At 37.4% G+C, this 23,361-nt stretch overlaps 2 protein-coding genes across 2 annotated transcripts in view; one reads left to right on the forward strand and one right to left on the reverse strand.

Moving 5' to 3' along the window:
- The window catches only part of LOC306874604 (SLAM family member 9-like), a gene marked incomplete at both ends in the record, with an annotated part of 110,173 nt that overhangs the window by 84,941 nt on the left and 1,871 nt on the right, over positions 1-23,361 (reverse strand). The window lies entirely within an intron of this gene.
- Positions 11,992-17,259, forward strand: LOC306874962 (uncharacterized protein). The gene is made up of 4 exons (XM_079425305.1): positions 11,992-12,110; positions 13,475-13,819; positions 16,270-16,332; positions 16,472-17,259. The coding sequence occupies exons 1-4, from the start codon at positions 12,014-12,016 to the stop codon at positions 16,546-16,548; spliced, it is 582 nt and encodes a 193-aa protein (XP_079281431.1). The 5' UTR covers positions 11,992-12,013; the 3' UTR covers positions 16,549-17,259.

The raw sequence follows: 23,361 nt of genomic DNA on the forward strand, positions 1-23,361 counted from the left end.
AACAGAGCAAGAATAATTTGAGAAGCATTTTCTTCATCGCTTCACCAAAGAGCCCACAACAGTGATGCTTAAAATGTGTGAAAACACATTTATCTGGTTGTGATATTTATCTGATTGTGACCCCAGTCACAGTTTCCGTTCACACGTCCATCTCCTTCAACATCATGAGAATCAACAAGCTTTTGCTGATCTTTCAAATGAATTCTGTCCCTGTATAAAAACTAATAGCAGAAGAGTGAAATATTGGATTAGATATCCGTATCTACTGGTCTGGTGTGTTATTTAGTGTTGTGACCTATATCTAGGCTGTGCAGTATTTACAAAATATAATAGGCCTAACTCAATATTTGTTTAGATCTTGTATTGACAAAATCCATATTTGCAGATCATAAGTGGCAGAAGCAGCATCTGAGGAGGATTTTAGATGCATTTAATGATGCACAGATGTGCTAAGATGTTGCGTATATAAAATGTTGAATATTAAATGAATGATTGTTTGGAACATATTCATTATGAAGCAGACAAAACTGTCTAAAATGCAAGTCAGTGTTAACTTCTTGTTAAACTGTGTGAAATAATAATATTGCTATTGGGGATAAAGAGCAGTCTTGTTTCTGTGTTAACTCAGACACAAGTAGCCTACAATTTTTTTCCCCAAATCATATAACACAAGTAAATTTTTCCGCAAATTGATTGTTTTGCCCTAAAAATCTTGAATTTTGTGGTCATTCTTACAGCATTACAATAGGCTTCATGAGTGAAAACGTTCACTCTTACAGCACATGCGCAGGAGTTTCACCGACAAACTACTGACACACACAAACAGTAGCTGTTTATCCACTCGACAGATCATTTCTGTACAGATAAAACAAAGAAGAAAACCATTGCAAAGTCCACTTTGACTTAAAACACAGTGTATTACATTTATAATGTTTGCAATTCATGAGTGAAAATGAATATAAGATAGGTCTGCAACAGGAAAGCAGATGCCTTTGATTATTTTTGACCCTACAGATACAGATAAAAGTTTTCATACTAAATAAATGGCAGAAATCCATCATGATGCATTGGACTGGAGAAAAATTATGAAAAAACAGAAGAATTTATGAATTTTCAATAACGTATTTGTAGACTATTTCATAATGTTTGACCTTAATGCTGCTTTCTGCTCCAGGCGTCAACTTCCTGCAGATCGATGATGTCATTTTCAGCAGAAGTTACCAGATATAAAGTGCTCACTAACTAGAGAAGTTTAGAGCATTTATTTGGTGAATGTTAAACTAAAACCAACATTTAGATCATGAGATCCTGAGAGTGTCTGATTACCCCCTCGGTAGAAATCGCGATCGATTCTCAGAGATTGATTCCCATCGGAAGAAATCGTTTGGTTTGTGTGGTGCCTAAAAGCACTACTGAGGGTGATTGGACTTCCGCTGTAATGACTGTACATTATTCTGAGTAATATGGCATTGCATAATCATTCTGTACATACAAAATTTGCATCTATAGCTATATGTTGCAGTTTAATTGTTCTTCTTCCCCCATCTTAAAACTGTTGCTCTCTCTTTGTTTTTTTTTAATATGCCGGCAGCCACATCACCCTGTAGGCTAAGACTGGTTGCCCAATGAAGGGGTTGAGCCTGGTCAGTAACTGGATGGGAGACCTCCTGGGAAAAACTAGGTTGCTGATGGAAGAGGTGTTAGTGAGGCCAGCAGGGGGTGCTCACCCTGTGATCTGTGTGGGTCCTAACGCCCCAGTGTAGTGATGGGGACACTATACTGTCAACAAGCACCATCTTTCGGATGAGACTTTAAACCGAGGTAATAATTTGAATTAATCTATAATTTACACACTTGATACCATATTATTGCACACTGGTTTATAATGTAGCCTACTACAGTACTGAGGTGCAGATAATTGCCACTATTTGCAATAAGTAGCATAAATAGCAGAAAATATTGCTATTTTAACATAGTGTAAATAGAATCTATAGCTACTCGCACTTAGTGTAAATAGCATATTGTTAAAAAAAACTGCTATTTTCACTTGGTGTAAATAGAATCCATTTCTATTTGCACTAAGTGCAAATAGCCGCTGCCTTCTTTTAAAGTTCACTGCTTATTTCTATTCTTGAATCTACAGCCTACAATATATTTCAGCTGATTTGTTTATTTCTTGTGACCTGTGGACATGCGTTTCATAAGTCATGACTGATGAAAAAAAGAGAAAATAAAATTAAGTAGAATATATTTAGCCTAAATTAGTTTAAACCGAAATTTTACATAATTTAAATAGTTGTATGTTGTTTTTCAAAAGTTAGGTGGTAAAATTGTATAGGCTAGGCCTCATGAATCAGTTAGCAAACGTAATTAACCATCTTTGAGAAGAAGAAGTAAACATTTCTAGTCCAGACGTAACTTGTTGGACCTTTAGCTGCAGATCGGAGGCTTGGACTCTGCGAGAGACTTATTAACGCCTCAAGCAGACGGGGCTCCAACATTTGTTGATATGTCACTGCGATACTCGTGAATATCTAGAAATGTTGACATGCAGGCATAAAAGAGAAAGCGAAAAATCTTTGAGCACCCGGAGAGACGCGAATAGCCTTATCAGTCTCCAGAAACGGAGAGATGGAGCAATTCATGAAATTCAGATCATCTTTATTAAACTTGCAACTGTACAGAGATACGAAAAAACTTTAAAAATAGTTCTGTTTTTACTACTCTTGAACGGTAAGAGCTTTCAATTTTAATGTGTGATATTTAAAATTATTATTAAACATAATTAGTTGGATTTTAGTGTAATTTAGTGTAATTTGTTTATAATTATTATAGTGCACAAATAATGCTAATTATGGACTCATTTACATTACATTTACAGTCACTTTCATTTTCCTACAAAAGACTATTAAAACAGAATTATTTAAAAAACACTTTAAAATAAACCTTTGCATTTGATATTATTACAGTGTAGTTTAGTGTAAAAAAAAATACTGTCTTTATTTAACTTATTTATTTATTTATTTTTAATGTTGCATTATCTACATGTTTAAAATATTTCAAAGATTTGAAGTACCTGTTCAAATCTGACCCACTATGACAAACATATATATTTTCAAAACAATAAAGTAAAAGTTTGGGCCTGGTTTCACAGTCATAACTGTGATACCTGGTGTTTTGTTCTTGCTAAACTTAAAGATTATATCTGATACTTGTCTTTGTGAACCAATTACTGACACATAGGGCATAGGTATATATAGGCAAACAAACTTAAACCAGTTTGTGTTGGTCTACAGATGCATTTGGTGCGGAGAGACATGGGATGGGAGATTTGGTGACAGACTGGAGCTGGATCGTCAGACTGGATCTCTCATTATCAGAGACACCAGAACCACAGACTCTGGACTTTATGCAGTGCAGATTATCAACAAAGGAGCAGCCATATACAAGAGATTTTACGTCAATGTTAGTGGTGAGTAAATAGACATTTGTGCCAAAATAAAACAATGTTTAACACATTCTTGGCTGTGTAGTGCCAAAAGCACACCAATACTGCTGAACCACTGAATTAATATTGGTATGAGGGTCTTTCCTGTGTTACCATGTTAAATTAAGGTATGACTTTGGGAACACAAAGGACCGTTTTCCATGTGTTCATTATGTGTCATATAAATTTGGGAGGACCCTGAAAACATAAGTATGCTCATGTTGGTTTAGGGATTTGCTCCCATTCAGATATGAGATCATCAGAGTGGTCAGTCATTGGTGTTGGAGAGGGGACCCATACAATATAATAGGTTTGTTCATTCATTCAACACATTCAATTTCAGAGTTTTGTTAAATAGAAAACACTATTTTAAAAAATGCTTAGTAAGAATTTTTTTGTCCTGAAATCTCTTTGATTGCTAACCTTATTTAATACACAGTGCAGAATGCGGTGCATGCCATGCCTTGTTTTATTCATTTTTGTTAATAAATGTATAAGCTAGTTTGTCATTGTACTTTTCTTGTTGTTGTGCTTTTTATTAAGGATAATAATGAATTATCTTTCAAGCATTCGTTTTAGACTTAGAAAGTGAAAGGTGTATAGATGTAAGCACAACAGACAATTACCTTTTCTTGTAAAACATGGCATGTGCCCAATTTATAGGAGTGACACTGGTGGTAGCAAACAAGCCCTCAGTTCGGTCGTTCTTTGTCTGTTCTTATATAGGAATGTTTGGTATTTTGAGTACTCCTATGCCCGGTTTCACAGACAAGGCTTAAAGGGGTGGTTGACTGTTTTTTTTTTTCTAGGCTTGATTGTGCTTATGGGGTGCAGTCAAACATGTGTTCATGCTTCATTTTTTTTAATGCATTATTTTTCACATAATTTACCTTTATTCTACACCGCTCTGTCCCTTCTGTGATAAACGCCCCGATTATTTCCTGGTTTTATGAAGCCCCTCCCTCAGAAAAAGGCGATGAGCGCTGATTGGTGTGTTGTGATTGACCAAACTGCTTCTACTGTGCATCTAAATGTACCGCCCCTCAGCTCGGCGACATGTGCTCTGGTTGTGTTGTAAACAATGCCGTCGTCTATATTACTTATCAATGTGAGCCCAGTTGAGACCCAGAGAATATTAGTGAAGCAGATCACGCAGAACCTGTACAAGCACGCCTCTCAATGGTATTTTTTTGTTTGCTTGTTTGTTGTTGGTTCATACTTTTAGATATGCTGTTATTTGTAGGCTAAGTGATACTGCTTCTGTTAGTTTTTATACGGTTTTATCCTGATTAAAGCTTTAATAAAGGATGGCAACCACACGCACATCTTGACGATCTGAATGAGACAGAGAGAGAGATGCAGAGCAGCGTGACGCGAGAAACAGTATTAAACCATTGTTTTAGAACATATGATTTTGAAACTTGTGAATCCATTAGAATCGTTAGAAGACAGAATCGTGATTCATATGAATAGATTTTTATGTGCACCCTTAGTTTTCTCTTCCTCTTCTCAAAAGCAGCACATGGCCTCGCCCCCTTTGCTGCGTGTTCCTGGGGGTGGGGTTTATCTGGGTCCGTGACGTAACGAACCCGGGAAGTAACTTGTTGTAGTCCCTATGAGCCATTTTTGTAGGCATTAAACTGCCAGAATTTTAAAAGACATGAAAATTAAAAAAGAAAAACATAAAATTTTAATATTTCCATTTGCATTGAACAGCGCCGCAACATTGTAGATATTGTTTATGCTCAAACAGCAACATTGCACACTAACTAACGTTAAAAAAGTGAAATCTCAATCAACCACCCCTTTGTCTGAAACTAAAAGTGTCATGGTTTTGTCTGAAGATGCATACCAGTAATTGTTTTTTTTTTTAAAGCTACTTATGTGTCCTAGTTTAACGAAGGCATACTCCTACTGTTATATTTTTGCTTAATAAACTGATTGTTGGAGATCATATCTTTGTGAACTAATGCCAGACTCATAAGTATATGTATAGGACAAACACTTATAATACTGTTTGTCTACAGATGCATTTGGTGCCAAGACACACAAAATCAAAACAGTTTCAGTGAAAGCGGGAGAAAGTGTTGATCTGCTTTCTGAAAATAAAACCATTCCAAAATATCTACAGAGAGATGATGAAGTACTGTGGATGTTTGGAAAAGAGCGCATGCTCTTAGCTGAAATAAAAATAAAGCTCAAAATCTTTGAAACATACGACAGTGATGATGGGAGATTTGGTGACAGACTGGAGCTGGATCGTCAGACTGGATCTCTCATTATCAGAGACACCAGAACCACAGACTCTGGACTTTATGCAGTGCAGATTATCAACAAAGGAGCAGCCATATACAAGAGATTATATGTCACTGTCAGAGGTGAGTAAATAAGTTAAGCATTTGTGTTATAAGTCAATATATAACATAATATTACATTATATATAGTGGTGTGGTGTATGCCATGCTACCAAGTCATCTTATTTGTTTTGTTAATAAACATTGTAAGCTAAATTGTTATTGTACTATTTTATTGTTTTCATGCTTTTCATTAGGAAAAATAATTCATTCATTCATTTTTGGTCATAGAAAGTGAAAGGTGTAAAGATGTAAGCGCAACAGGCAGTTATATTTTCTTGTAAACCGTGACACCAAGATTGCGAAAGTGAAAGCCATTAGCGGTGTGGTATATGTTTATATTTATAAGTTTATAGTTATATATAGCACTATCTCTATGGTAAATATTTATAACGGCAGGTGCAAAAGTACAATCAAGAGCCTTTAGGAACTAAGCCATAAGTCGTTTTTCCTCCAACATAAAATTCCTATAAAGTGATCCTGAAAAACAAGGGTCAAATACTTTGCTTCAAACAGCAGACAAATACATTATAAGTGACTCTGAGTGAAGTTAAAGCTGCTTGAAGGATTTCCTGAGAGGTTTATAGTTGAGCTTGTTCTTTGCAGGGATGATTTAAAAAGACTGCACAGTTGTCTTTGTACTGTACAAGCATTTGAATATTATAAACAAAGTTTATGGTTTTCAGGTTCTTTTATTTTGATAAAATTAAGTACATAATTGGGACTACACTTCTTCCATTATTTCAGGAAATACACCTCTACAGACAAACCCTCTGGTATGGGAAACAGCAATTGGTAAGTAAATATTGTATTCATTAAAGCACAAAAACACATTACTTAATGCACAAAATGAACAAAAACACACTACATTAATTAAAAGACTACAGTTCAATCAGCAATGTTTCTGTACACCTAAAGTATTTTTTTACTGTAATCTATACTGTAAGATTTCTCTTTCTTTTTAAGTTTCAATCTTGCAGAACTTATTGGATTCGGACTCCTCCTGATAATTATCCAATTGAACAAACTCTTTGAAACACCTTCGCTACTTATATTAGGTATTGTTTTGCAAACTTTAATACCAGATTTGACAAAACCGGAAGAATTAATCTCACTGCAGTTTGGCTTTAGACCTGAGAAGTAAATGAGAAAATCTTGTGTTATTTGTACATTGTGATATATTTTGTGTTTAAGCTCAGTCCTTTTATTTAAAAGTAATTATCACATGGCATCTGCTTTAATCAAAGATTTTATAGTTAAACTTTTCAATGTTAAGTCTTGTTAGTACAGATATTACAATCCAGAGAGCTCAGTATTGCATGTAAAAATCCTGTTTTATTTCTTTAAAAAACAGTTTGGATTGTTTCTGTAATTCATTAAAGATCTGCACTGTGACCATTTGTTATTGTTGTTTATTATTATTGTTATGTGTAAATGACAGAGTTTTCATTTTGAGTGAACAATCCCTTTAAGAATGTGATTAATTGGCTAAATCAGTCATGAATCACGACGAGTCACTAAAACTATAATATTATTCATAGTCCTACTTCAGGTTGGTGGAGAGTTCCTGCCTCAAGTGGAGGAGTTTAAGTATCTTGGGGTTTTGTTCACGAGTGAGGGAAGGATGGAACGGGAGATTGACAGACGGGTCGGTGCAGCTTCTGCAGTAATGCGGTCGATGTACCGGTCTGTCGTGGTGAAGAAAGAGCTGAGCCGCAAGGCGAAGCTCTCGATTTACCGGTCAATCTACGTTCCTACGATCACCTATGGTCATGAGCTTTGGGTCATGACCGAAAGGACAAGATCCCGGATACAGGCGGCTGAAATGGACTTTCTCCGCAGGGTGGCTGGGCGATCCCTTAGAGATAGGGTGAGAAGCTCGGTCACTCGGGAGGAGCTCAGAGTAGAGCCGCTGCTCCTTCACATTGAGAGGGGTCAGCTGAGGTGGCTCGGGCATCTGTTCCAGATGCCTCCTGGACGCCTTCCCGGGAAGGTGTTCCGGGCGCGTCCCACTGGGAGGAGACCCCGGGGAAGACCTAGGACACGCAGGAGAGACTATGTCTCCCGGCTGGCCTGGGAACGCCTCGGTGTCCCCCCGGAAGAGCTGGAGGAAGTGTCTAGGGAGAGGGAAGTCTGGGCATCTCTGCTTAGACTGCTGCCCCCGCGACCCGGTCCCGGATAAGCGGAAGAAGATGGCTGGATGGATGGATAGTCCTACAATATGCATAACATTAAACAAATCTGAGCTATCAAGCATCACATCTGCTACTTTTGCTTTGACAGACTAAAAACAGATATGACATAATCATAACAGTTCCTTTTAAGGCATGCCTGGGTGTAATTTATTTTGAAGAACAAAAAGTGAAAACATTTCAAGTAATGTTCGCCACAAGCACCATTTTACATGCATGACTCAAAATTATTTTTTGGTTTTCTGGGTTAGGACTACTAAAAGACTTATATAGTGAGGTGACATACTGCCAAGTATGGTGACCCATACTCGGAATTCGTGCTCTGCATTTAACCCATCCAACGTGCACACACACAGCAGTGAACACACACACACACCGTGAACACACACCCGGAGCAGTGGGCAGCCATTTATGCTGCAGCGCCCGGGGAGCAGTTGGGGGTTCGGTGCCTTGCTCAAGGGCACCTCAGTCGTGGTATTGAGGGTGGAGAGAGCGCTGGACATTCACTCCCCCCACCTACAATCCCTGCCGGCCCAGCCCCTTTAATCTCAATATAATAAAATCTTCTCAGAGACAGTAAAGGCACAGAGCATCTGCGGCAGCACGAAAGCACTAAAAATTCAGCTGGAGATGGGAGAACTTAAAGAAACATCATGTAAAAGAGGGTTTAGGGGAGTGCTGGGTAAAGTAATGTAACAAGCTTTGACTGGACTAGTTGTAAAGATGGGTCTGATACAGGTAGATTCAGTGCATGTGTCGTAGACATAACTGTATTCAGGTGTTTGTAAGTGTTTTTTAAGGAACAAAAACTGAAAATGAGCAAATACTTTGAACATAAAAGAAAAACGGACACAAAATCCAGAGTGCTGTGGTTGACACAATAAGGGACCAGCAGAACCACCAACTCTAGTATTAATAAATTATACAATATTTGATTTCAAATCTATCTCCCTATGATGATTGTGCCTTCATCCAGATCACTTTTAGTTTACCTGTGACTACCAGAAGTCGGCCACAAAAGGACCAGATGCGGGCCTCATCTCAGAAATGGCAAAACTGGTTTGTTGCACACACCTCATATCTAACCCACACAAAACAAGTCACAAAATCACTTTATGTTGGATGAAGCCTTCACTAAACTAGAGGTGAATCAGCTGAATCACTTCCTACTAACTATAATGAACAGAATTCAAACTTGGACAGGAACAGGCAGACGAGCTGAAAACATGAGAGAATAAAGCGAAATAAAGATGAATGAAGATATTCAAGCAGAAAAAATAATTCAGAGGAACCAAGACTAATCAAAAGTACAATTTCATAGAATTACAAATCATCCCATTTTTCAGCTTTATTTAACTTTCTAAGTAATTAGATAGTTCTTTTGATTTACTTTAATGCTGAAATAAATAAATGAAACCAATAAAACACTCACCATAGACAGTGAGACTGAAAAATCGCAAACAGTTTGTTGGTCCATTGTTCATAATCTCCAGCATGTTTCACTGTGATGTATGTGATGGCCAGCTTCAGTCTGATTAAGCTTTAAACTCATTTGATGTTGATTTGATGACGCTTCACTAAAACACTATTAATAATAACAATAACAACAATATACTACAGCAGTACAAAGACTAAAGATGATCAATGACAAGACATTTATACAAGAGTTCTATATGAAAAAAATAACTAGCTAGAATGAATTTTAATACAACTAACACAAATGCTGTTGGTTATTAGAGCTTCATATTTAACGGAATCAATATCTAACAATAACCTGAATTCAAACTTGATCTCAGATTAGTATATTTCTATATGAGAAGGACAGTGAATGTTAATCCTCTGACTAATTTAACCAGTCATGTATTACATTGTACTAGAACAGAAACAACTGAATTCATAAAAACACATTTCAGACTCACCGACCAGACGCCACAAACACAAACAGAATGAAACAATCCAAAACAACTTTAATGGTTTTAGTCCACAAATCATATGAAAAAACATTTTCTTCATCGGTTCACTGAAAAGCCAACAACAGTGATCTTTAAAATTTCTGAAAAAAAAAAAAAACTCACGACTGACCTGTGATATTTATCTGGTTGTGTCCTCCCCATGTTTCCTTTCACACATCAGTTTCCTTCAGCATCACGGAAATCAACAAGCTTTTGCTGATCTTACATTTTCAAATGAATTTTGGCCTTGTGTGAAAACTACTAAAAGTGTGAAATATTGGTTTAGAAATCAGTATCTGCTGGTGTTTTATTTTTAGTGTTGTGAGCTATCAATCATATCTGACTTCTGACCAGGGGTGTGCAATGTTGACCAAAAAAAAAAAAAGATTTGTTTAGATTTTGTTTAGATTTCCAAAGCATTTAATTTTCTATGCGGTTAAATTTGCTGCAGTAACAGAAATTAACATTTCAAATTTTTGTCTTAATGAGTGAGTCACTGAATCATTCATTCATCCAATTCATTCAAAACGGCTGACTGATTCAGGAACAAAGCATGTATTTATAAACAAGTCTCTGAACCACTGACTTACATGCAGATTCAAAAACGCAGATTCATTCAGTAACAAAACATATGTTCGTCTGTGGATTTATATTATATTAATTATTAGAGCAAATACAAACAATTGTATGTCTAAAATTTAACTCAACATTAACGAACTGTTGCATTAAAATCAATATCACATTTGCAATCATGCTGATGTTGAGGAAAAGAGCACTCTTGCTCGTGTGTTATTGCTTAACTCGGTCATATGATGCAAGCATTGAAAGATAATAAATCTCATACAGAAGTTATCCTCATATCTTGACTTGTGTGGTCATTCTAACTTCCATTGCGAAAGCTACATCATGCAGTGAAAGCATCAAACTATTACACACAGTAACCTCAAACATCCAGCAGAAGCTGTTTATCCACAGGACAAATCAAACCATATTTCTGTACAGATTCTGGGCAAAACAAATATTGCAGGGTATGTTTTTAAGTGTATCCATAATGTTTGTGTTGTTACAACAAAATTAATCCATTGAATGTTAATGAGAAAACACAGTAACCTGTAAATGTTATCGTTCATTTAGAGAAATTTGCATTTGTTTACCTGAGAGATTTGGTGTTTGGAAAGTTTGATGAGAAATACTTGAGTTTATAACTGTCACGCTTGCCTCGGGACAGACGAGGAGACGGGGTAGACTCAAATCAGACTCTCTTTAATAACTCAAAAGGCAGGCAGGAACAGATAACACCAAACATGGGCACAGAGAACAAGACACATGACTGACAATAACTAGTTCTCTCTATCTCTCTTTTTTTTTCTTTTTTTTTTTTGATTGCAGATATTGGTAGCCTACTTTAGCAAAATAACTGGATAAATTCACCAACGAGGACTTCCAGGTAGAAACAAATATTCAGTACATTAATAAAAGCCATGTTTTTGTGGTTTTGCTGAAGAAAAAAAACGTACAAAAATAAAAAGTTTTTTTTTTTTTTTTTTTATAAAAAGATACACAGAGGGTGCATTATGGGTGTTGACTTTTTCCTACCTATTCCCTACAAGGCGGCCAATTAGGCAAAGTTTTAATGAAAGCTCATTTTGCCAGCGAAGTGCCCCTTTAATTGGTAATTTCATCATAAATATGCCATCTACACATGATCTTCATAAATATGAGCTTCAGCAGGTCTGAAGGTCACACTGCAGTAGGCACCCTGTGGTGAAATAATCGCACACATCAGCCACTACCTTCTCAGATCGCTTTAGAATATTTCACATATACATATTTCAGCGAGTATGTAGGCTACAGTAGCCTATATTATGGTTAGCTGAGTGGTGTGGGGATGAGAAACGGCCGACGGCAGAAACGCTATTGAAACTCATATTCAGATATGCGGATATAACAGAAAAAAGAAACCGAAAATCTTTGAACCCGAGAGGTTACCTGCATAACCTGGTCAGTCGGATAGGGAAATCAGACACGATGGAGCCTTTCGTGAAATCCGGATCATATTTATCATATCTGTACAGAGATAAGAAGAACACTTTCAGAATAGTTTTGTTTTTCCTACTCTTGAATGGTAAGAGATATTTGTTATAACAATTTCGGTTTCACCTTAGGCTATAAACATCAAACATAATATAATAATGTATAAAACATGATACATGATTATTAATTTCTCATTTATTATAGCCTATATTAAATATGACTTTGGTGTTTGACCCACTTAACCAGCTAGGACTTAATTTTATTAGAGTGCATAAATAATGCTAACATATAGCCTGTTGCAAGGTGTCATGCTCGATCAAATAGCCTTACATTAAAGGACCGATATCACTTAATGACAGTATAATGCTCTGCGGTTTAAAAACGGATGGTTGTTCGTGATGTTTCTTTCTTTTTTTTATGTTGCCGAGACTTTATTTACTTGAAATAGTCTCGATTACTTTAGGCCTGTTCAGAAAGTAATGCTCACGGCTTTTTCAACATTTGTAAAAAAGACGTCGCAAATAATTGCAACTTTATTTATACAAAATGCATGTGTAGATTCGGTCGAGTGATAAAGTTTACCCTTTTCCAGTAGTTCTGGAGCTCAGATTTTGTGAAATGCGATGTGAAAAGTGCATTCATAACAGTCTTAAAAAGTTCTTAATTTGTTGCAGAAGTTGCAGAAACCTACGTGTAAACTAAAGAATTGATATGTTTCCTTCTCTTGCCCTAAAACTGCTCAGAATGACTCCAGTTACTATCAGTTTCGATTTGACTTCATTGCATCAGCTGAAACTCGTGAGGAGCACCTGCTGCCACTCACTCAACCTATATTAGTTAACAGAAATTATTACTGCTAGCTCTGGTGTGGATTGTGTGTGTGCATTGGATGGCTTAAATTCGAGTATGGGACAAAGCCACACTTTTACATTGCATTCAGTTATTTAGCAGATGCTTTCATTCAAAGTGACTATAGAAGCAATTAAAACCAACAAAAGAGCAATAATATATAGTGCTGTGACAAGTCTGGGTTAGTCTAACGCCGTACATGTAGCATGATTTTCTTTATAATAAAAAGAAAACAAGTAGATAGAATAGAAAAAGAAAAGAGAACGCTATTAGATAAATTAATAAAATGTTAACATCATTTTGATCGTGTTTCAATTCACCTTTAAAGTCTAGACTAGAGGATAAATTTTGGAACGTAAACATTAACACTGATTGTGAGAACAAAAGCTTATACCATAAACTGAAAAACAGATTTCAGACCTCAGTTTCAGGCTTTCTTTGTACGTTCTTACGTCTATATTTGGTTTGTGCTTATCCTGCTTTGTTGAGTACTCCTGAGTGTTTTGTTTTGGCTTAATAAAATATCTGATACTTGCCAAAACCCGACACACAGGACATAGGTATATAGGAAAAATGATTTCAGAACTGTTTTTGTTTGTTCCCCAGATGCATTTGGTGCTGAGACAGATAAGGTCAAAGTAGTTTCAGTGAAAGAAGGAGAAAATGTTGCTCTGCGTACCGGTGAGACTGAAATACAGAGAGGTGATAACATACAGTGGATGTTTGGAGATGAGCGCACTCTCATAGGTGAAATCCATATGAAGAACGAAATCTTCGAAACATATAACACTGATGATGGGAGATTCGGTGACAGTCTGGAGCTGGACAAATATACTGGATCTCTCGTTATCAGAAACACCAAATCCACACACTCCGGAGTTTATCATCTGAAGATTAACAAAAAAGGCGCAACAGTATACAAGAGATTCCGGGTCAATGTCAACGGAGGTGGTGAGTAAAGATTTTAAACATTTGTCCTAATACAACAATGTCAGACAAAATTTTGTAGTACCACGGAAGGCAGTTTTTATTTACTATTCCAGAGCAAATTCCCCAAATGTACCAAGTTCTACTGTAAAACGTAGATAATTAATAAACATTTAAAATGCTTTTGAAGAGGAACAAAGAACTGTACCCTTTCTGAAGTGCACAGCTTTTCTGCAGAGGACACATTAAAACACATTAGCAGACATTGTGACACTTATCTCATTAAAGTCCCCATGAAATCAAAAGTAAAGTTGTTTTAGCTTTTAGTATTACTGTTATCCTTAAAGTGCCCCAATTATGGATTTCTGATATCTGATAGAAAGAAGGTTAATCTATGCATAATATGTAGATTTACTTCTAAATAATAAAATGTATTTCTATAGCCTCGACAGAGTTAAAACTCCTGTAATGTGTCGTTCTGACATTACCTGAGCTGAATCGATTGAATTAATAATTGAATCAGAATCAGAAAGAGCTTTATTGCCAAGTGTGTTTACACACACACAAGGAATTTATCTTGGTGTTAGGAGCTTCCAGTACAGAAAGTACAAACATAGTGCAGACAACATATAATTAAGGTGATAAAGAACACTAATAATGAAGAGAATAGAAAATTATAAATAACAGTAATAAAAATACAAATATACAGAAAAGAATCAATGAAAAAATGTCCATAGACAGGACTGTGAATGTGCATATGTCTTATGTACGGATGAGGGTTTGATGAGTTATTTACAGATGTACAGTACCGGGGTGTGTTATGTGTTGTTCAGGTGGGATATGGCCTGGGGGAAAAAACTGTTCTTGTGTCTGGCTGTTCTGGTGCTCAGTGATCTGTAGCGCCGGCCAGAGGGCAACAGTTCAAAGAGAGAGTGAGCTGGGTGTGAGAGGTCCAGAGTGACTTTCTTAGCCCTTTTCCTCACTCTGGAGATATAGAGATTTTGGAGGTTGGGTAGAGGGGCACCGATAATCCTCTCAGCGGTCCTGACTGTCCGTTGTAGTCTTCTGATGTCTGTTTTGGTAGCTGAACCAAACCAAACAGTTATAGAAGAACATAGGATAGACTCGATGATGACAGAGTAGAACTGTTTCAGCAGCTCCTGTGGCAGGTTAAACTTCCTCAGCTGGCGGAGGAAATACAGCCTCTGCTGGGCCTTTTTCACAATAGAGTCAATGTGATTGTCCCACTTCAGGTCCTGGGAGATGGTGGTTCCCAGGAACCTGAATGACTCTACTGAAGTCACAGTGCTGTTCATGATGGTGAGTGGGGGGAGTGCAGGGGGGTTCCTCCTGAAGTCTACTATCATCTCCACTGTTTTGAGCGTGTTCAGCTCCAGGTTGTTAAGACTGCACCAGACAGCCAGCTGCTCAACCTCTTGTCTGTAAGCAGACTCGTCTCCGTCCTTGATGAGGCCGATGACTGCAGTGTCGTCCGCAAACTTCAGGAGCTTGAAAGAGGGGTCTTTAGATGTGCAGTCATTTGTGTAGAGGGAGAAGAGCAGTGGGGAGAGAACGCATCCCTGAAGGGCGCCAGTGCTGATGGTGAGAGTCCTGGATGTGAGTTTTTCCAGCCTCACTAGCTGCTGCCTGTCTGTCAGGAAGCTGGTGATCCACTGACAGATGGAGGTGGGCACAGAGAGCTGTGTGAGTTTGTCTGAGAGAAGGTCAGGCATGATGGTATTGAAGGCCGAGCTGAAGTCCACAAATAAGATCCTTGTGTAAGTCCCAGGTTTGTCAAGGTGTTGCAGGATGTAATGCAGTCCCATATTGACTGCGTCATGAAGAGGATCCAGCAAGGGTCCAGTGATGTCCTTCAGGTAGGCCAGGACCAGTCGCTCAAATGACTTCATGACCACAGACGTGAGAGCGACAGGTCTGTAGTCGTTACGGCCAGTGATTTTGGACTTTTTGGGGACGGGAATGATGGTGGAGCGTTTGAATGACTCACTTATTAAGACAGGGATTTGCCACCACCTACTGGCGCATTTAGTTTTATATTAATTAATTGGCACATTATGTATTTTAGATTTGTTTTTAAAAAACAATCACTTGACAGCCCTATTAAAAACAATAAAAATACCCCCCCCCCCCCCCCCCCCCCCCCAAGTGCTCTGACCCTCTGATTTTGTTGCTATATTTAGCAACTTCCCCAACCCTTTTGAGACTTTTTTCAATTGCTTAGTGACTACAACACACTATAGAAAATAAAATGATCGATTCTTGCATCCTGACGCCCATTGATGTTTACCAATCCCCACTTTGTCCTATATACATCAAACAGATTGTGTCTGAACCCGGCATATGTCACACTGTTACAAGCATTTGAATATTATACATGTCATTTTATGGTTATAAGTTATAAGTTTGATTAAATTAAGTACAAATTTTAGACTACTCTTATTGCGTCATTTCAGGAACGGCACCTCCCAAGAAAAAAGGATGGAAATCTCTTCCAATTCATGATATTGTAAAAACTTGTAAGTAAATATTATGACATACATGAATTCATGAACTTCATTTAAAGGCTACGTGAAAATTGATAAATCAGCAATTCTTCAGTACACTTTAAAGTATTTGTTACTGTAATCTATGTACTGTTTCTCTTTTTCTTTTTAGTTTTTTCCTTCATGTTTGTTGGACTGATTGGACTCATAATCATTACATGCTGTTTCTGGTATACAAGACTTCACTAAAAAATGTCATTTTTAATTTATCTGGAGAGTAATTAGTTGTTAAAAGAAAGTGCAAAAGAAAAGAACAGTTAATTCTGAGAAAACATTTATTAATCATTTGTTCAAAGATATAATTTGGTTTGAATTTTTTTGTGTGTTTTAAGCTTCAATGCCACTATCTTGGACCAATTAAATCACAGCTTCGGTAAAAATGTTAACACAATTTGAAGGTTTACTGAAAAATAACATCATAAGAAAACTCCATCTGAACAAACTCTTTCAAACTGTAATACTAGATTTGACAAAACAGGAAGAGTTTGTCTCATTGCCGTTTGGCTTTTAGACTTGAGAGGTAAAGAAGAAAAGCTTGTGTTATGAAATCAACGTGTTTCAGTTCATAAGGATATAGCACATCAAATGCAATCAGTGCTGATTTTTCAGTCTGTTTTCTGACTTGTATCTACTTCAGTCAAATGTCAAAGATACATTTACATTATATTTAGCAGACACTTTTATCCAAAGCGACTTACAAATAAGGATGTTAAATGAAGATGTTATGGTTACAAGTTTTTGATCTTATGCTATTTTATTTTTTTATTTTATTTAATTTAATTATAATTGTTTTAGTTTTTTCTCCTGTTTCTATGAATCTAAAAATGCTTGGTTATATGAAATGATCTTTTTGTTTGTCCTCATATCCTGTCCAAAGAAAAAGGTTAAAGGGATAGGTCTAAATAAACAAACAAACTACAATATATTTGGTCATCATTTACTCCCCCTCATGTCAGTCCAAACCTGTAGGTTGCTTTTTTTCTTTGGACATAAAATATATAATTTTGATTAATATTCCATAGTGGAAACCATGCAGCACTTTTCTTTTACAGAGTGTCTATTTACACTAAGTGCAAATAGCCTGCAATGTTGGCAGAGGCTATTTACACTAACTCCACCCACCAATGTGTGATTGGTCTAGTCAGTTGGCATAGATGGTAAATGCCGGAGATCTCGATTTGAATCTTGCTTGGAGCAGGTTGAGTAGGACCGATTACATTTGGTGCCGTGACCCAGATGGGAGTGAGGTTTAATAATTGCATCTTTGTGGGGATTTTGAATAAAACTCTTATCTCCTGACACAGGAACTGAAGTTGATTTGAGATCCACACCATACACAGAAAAAAACATATTCACCATCTGAGGGTGTAGTCTCCATTCTCCCTGCACTATCCCCTTGTCTCATCCGCATGTTCACCCTGCAGTTCAGATGGACGGGAATGTGGATAGCTCAATTAGATGCTGATTTGCTCACAGCATCTGCAAACAAGAGGGGATGAGAATTGATGCCACCTTGGTGATTGATGCATGTAAAAACACTAGAGAGCTAGGTAGACTGCTCTTAGCTCCTGACAGTTCATGTGTCTTCCTTGTTGAAAAAACAAAACAAAACAGCATATGCTTGTTAGGCATGCTTTGAAGTAGCAGCTGGTTTGAGCTGGTTTAAACTGGTCCTTAGCTGGACTTAAGCTGGCTTAACAACTGGCTCCTGCTCAGGACCAGCTTAAACCAGCTCCAACCAGCTGGCATGAAGTATTAATTTAGTCTCACTTTATGTATACATAAACAAACATGCAATTGTATTATTGACCCTTAAAGACCGAGACAGCCACCCGCGGCTAAAAATAACTATTGTTCTTAAATGTTTCATAACTTTTGAACTGCTAATCCTATCTGAATACTTTAAGAAGTGTTGTAAAGTGGAGATATCGCAACGGTCTCGTTTGGAAATTCAGTAGCTACGTAGCATATGTGATTGCATCATCACATTTTGACAACATTGATTAGTCAGAAGAAACCAATGCATTTCGTTCCTCTAAGCCAAACAGGAACGATTGTTGAGGCTTAGTTCCACCCCCCGTGTCCAGATTGGTTCAAACTGTCCATTCATTTCAAATAGGTTTTGGGCAAAATTTACAATGTTTCATTGGAAATGTGAGCAAACGCAAAGTGAAGTAAAGTCTGTCCCCAACAAACACAGAACGTTCCCCTAACGTTCCCAGTTGGTAATTTTTTAGGGGGAACCAAATAAGAACGTTCCCTGTAGGTTCATTTTTTAATAACCTAGAGAGAATGTTCCCAGAACGTTCCCTGCAAGTTAGTTTTCTGATTATTCTAATGCTGAAATGTTTTTTTTTTCTTTTCATAAACAAACTATTTTTGCAGAATTTAATGTCTGAAATAATATTTAATAAAGTGTAGACATCAAAGTAGTCAAATCACATTATAATGATGATATAATTCCAATTTTATAGCTGAAATTAAGCTGAGGTTAAGCATAGTCTGAAAAGCATACCATACGGGTTTGTTTGTATGTTTCTTTACAGCGCGCCTCTGATCTGCACGCCCGTCCTGCACGCGCTTTTCTCCTGTGTTCCATATAAAGCCGCGCACTCCCATAATTTTAAAAATTAACGGTCATTTTGTTTTACTGACTGACTAACACTTGTTTATTGATCTCTTTATTGAATAATTACTTATAATTAATAAATATTCGAGATTAAATGTTGTGATTTCAGAGAGATTTGACAAGTAATTGAAGAGAACATGATATTAACCGAGAAGTTTTTGTTTACGGACCAAAAGAGGGACGCACATCATCGTTAATTCAGTGGTAAGAAATGAATGTAATATTAAAGTCAAATAAATGTTATTCGTTTTTAATGTCTGCAAGAATAAAATTCACACTATAAAAACCCAATATTTTGTTGAAGTCATTGTTATTTGGTGCTTAAGAAACGTAATGTCTGGGTTATTATATGGTACATGGTAGTTATAATTACAGGAATGGGGACTTGTATAAACAGGCCAAATACACACTGGAAAAGGAGATCAGAGTGGCAAAGAGGAATTATTCAGATAAGCTAAGGATCCAATTCTCTTCCAGTGACACGGCTTCAGTGTGGAAAGGTCTGAAAGACATCACCAATTACAAGACACCATCCCCCAGCACTGTGGAGAATCAACAACTGGTAGACGATCTGAATGAGTTCTATTGCAGGTTTGAAAAAACACCATTCACACCTCCTGCAACCCCCATCTCCCCCACACCTGAACTGCAGATAAGAGAAGATGACGTGCGCCAGGTCTTCAAAAAGAATAAGAGAAGGAAGGCATCAGGCCCAGACGGTGTGACACCAGCCTGTCTGAAATCCTGTGCTGACCAGCTGGGCCCCATCTTCACACAGATCTTCAACAGATCACTGCAGCTGTGTGAAGTCCCCTCACGCTTCAAACACTCCACCATCATCCCCGTCCCAAAGAAACCCAAGATTACAGGACTTAATGACTACAGACCTGTGGCTCTAACATCTGTGGTCATGAAGTCATTTGAAAAACTGGTTTTGGCTTATCTGAAGGACATCGCTGGACCCTTACTGGAGCTCTTCAGGGCTGCGTTCTCGCCCCACTGCTCTTCTCCCTCTACACGAACGACTACACATCTAAAGACCCCTCTGTCAAGCTCCTGAAGTTTGCAGATGACACCATAGTCATCAGCCTCATTCAAGACAATGACGAGTCTGCTTACAGACAGGAAGTTAAGGAGCTGGCTGTATGGTGCAGTCTTAACAACCTGGAGCTGAACACGCTCAAAACTGTGGAGATGATCGTGGACTTCAGGAGAACCCCCCCCCCCCCCCCCCCACTCACCATCATGAACAGCACTGTGACTGCAGTAGAGTCATTCAGATTCCTAGGCACCACAGTTTCTCAGGACCTGAAGTGGGACATTCACATTGACTCTATTGTGAAAAAGGCCCAGCAGAGGTTGTACTTCCTTCGCCAGCTGAGGAAGTTCAACCTGCCACAGGACTTACTGAAACAGTTCTACTCTGCCATCATTGAATCCATCCTCTGCACCTCAATAACTGTCTGGTTCAGCTCAGCTACCAAATCTGACCTCAGAAGACTACAGAAGGTAGTCCGGACTGCTGAGCCATTCATTGGTACAACCCTCCCCACTCTCCAAGAACTGTACTTATCCAGAGTGAGCAAAAGGGCTGTTACCGTCTGGTCGACGCTACAGGGCTCTGTGCACCAGAACGACCAGACACAGGAACAGTTTCTTCCCTCAGGCAATCCATCTCATGATCATTTGAACTCTTAATAATAAACATGAAACACACAACACTATCATACTTTTTATTTTTTCTTTAATACACTTATTAAAGAATACATACAATTATTACATTTCAAATTTGCACCTAACATACCTGTACATACTGAATTATTTTGCATAATGTCCATTTTGTATATTTTTACATAATTTTTTTATCTGTGTCCTGTCCTGTCGCTGTCATTCTGTCGTACCGCGGAGCTACTGTTACTAAAACAAATTCCTCGTATGTGCAAACATACCTGGCGATAAAGCTCATTCTGATTCTGATATGTGCGCTCATCTGTTTTCAGTGCAGCTAACCGTCTTGCTACTGTCACAAACAAGCATATATAAATGCTACTGACATTCATGTGAGATTCAAACTAGCCACCATCACTCTTGTTCTAAGTTCAAACCCCTTACAACATTAATAGAGGTTCAGATTTCACCCACTGATGAAGTGCTATAATGACATTAAAAATCAAAATGCAAACCTCAAAATGATCAAAGTTTACACTTTTGGGGGAGATAAATGCATGCATGGTATAGTAGTCAGTGAACTATAAACTGGGTTAAGAGAACAATACTGAACACAACATTAATACTTAAGTCATCTGAGGTGATAACTACGACAAGATGGCCACCAGCTGCACTTGTATGAATCAAAAGAGCAAAAGTTTGCGGTGTGAAACGAGAGACAAGAAAGTCGCACAGAATATACAGTCTGAAATACAGCGTTGCTATGGAAGTCAACAACTATTAGGAGGAATATCTGAATACAGCGACTGACAATTTGACAATCAGAATGGAGTATTTTGAGTAACAAACAATAATATTAGGCAATGTACCTGAACTTGTGTATTTTGCATAGTCTGCCGTTTACCGCTGTAAAAGTTTACACAACTAGCTTATGAAACTCGAGTGTAAAAGAATGGTCCAATGTAAAGCTATATGTGGCACACTGTTCAAATCTTTTATACATATAGTAGGCTATTCCAAATGTAATAAATCAGTGAAGCTTTAAGGCCTGAATGATAATGAACTTTATTGATAATTACAGGCAAATACATATGGAAAATGGGTAACAGTATAGTAAAGTGAGATCTAGAAAAATAGGCTATAATCAATAAAACTGGATTAAAAACAATATCACCCTGGAAATAGCAAGGAGAGATCTTATGCTTGTATGTGCTTAGCATATGTATCTATGCCAGTAGAGGAGCATTATTTCCTTATCAAATATGAGATTCAATTGTGCATGTAAAAAAACATGTTATATTAATCTAGTGTGGGCAACGCAATTTTGATAACCTTCTGTATTTATCAATAATTTGAGCATTAATGTGAGAATGCGTTGCTGTTTGAGCTGCCAATAAATGAACATCAATACAATCAGATGAATATATAAAGCCATTAAAAATAAACTGAAGATTAATAAATGATTAACATAGTTATATTAGAAATTACATCATGATTTGGGTTTCTGATATGTCGAAATGTGCTCGATCTTGTTCAGCTCTTCTGGATCTGATGTCATAAACCAGAAGAACAACAGCAATTGCAGCAGCCACGCCCACCAGAGCAGTGACGACCAATCGGATCACAGCTTCAGCAGAATCACAAACACAGACAGAGTCTGAGGAATAAACACATCAAACTGAGATCAGCTCAGTCTATAAACGCTAATATCAGCAACGACATCGATTAATATCAGCGCTGCCGTACCTGAACATGGTTGACAGAGTTTGCTGATGTCCAGATGTTGAGTCCGGTGCCTGATGGGATTGTTGAGCACACAGCTGTAGGTGTTTTTATCCTGATATTCCACCTCCAGAGGTAGAGAGAGACTGATGCTGAGATCAGACACACTGATGCTGGACAATAAACTGTTTCCTTTGTACCAGGAGAGAGTCACATCACTCACATTCACCATCGAACACAACAATGAACATCTGGTCTTTGATGATCCAGATGATGATGAACAGTCTCTCCTAATTACAGGTGCAGGTGGACTAGCTTGAAAACATCAGAGAATAAAGAGAAATGAGGATAATATTAAAGACAATAAGGAATAAACAACAACAATTTCTGCAATTTCACAAATGCTTTAATCATAACTGAAAACAATGTAAATATGAGAGTCATTTAGCAGTTTAAACTGTGTCATAGATATTTGCATATCGCTGCACTATTCAAATTCATGATTGGTTGACTGCTAAATAAAAAAAATATTAAATATAACGTTAAAATAGTGTTTTAGAGCTGGTCAGAATGACTGGACATGGTTTAGTTTTTAAGATGATCAAAAGAATATCATTTAAATATAGAAAGTTATATAGTAAACCTAAATGCCTTTAATGTACAAATCAATTAGTTATTTTAAGAGCAAAACATCTGAAGGATATGATACTTCTTCGAATCGACTTTAAAGTTGTAACAAATTAAAGACGCAAACAAAATTAAACTCACCATAGACGGTAAGACTGAATTTCCTGGATTTGGTCTCTCTGTAGATCTGTAGTTCATAAAGTCCAGAGTGTTCATTTCTGGTGTTTGTGATGATCAGAGATCCGGTTTGTTTGTCCAGCTTTAGGGTGTCTCTGAATCTCCCATCGTTATAATCAAATACAGTAATGTGGTCAGCCTTTACATTGATATGAGCTATTAAAGAGTTTATGAACACC

The sequence above is a fragment of the Barbus barbus genome (genome assembly GCF_936440315.1).
Source record: "Barbus barbus genome assembly, chromosome: 9".
Taxonomy (NCBI): Eukaryota; Metazoa; Chordata; class Actinopteri; order Cypriniformes; family Cyprinidae; genus Barbus; species Barbus barbus.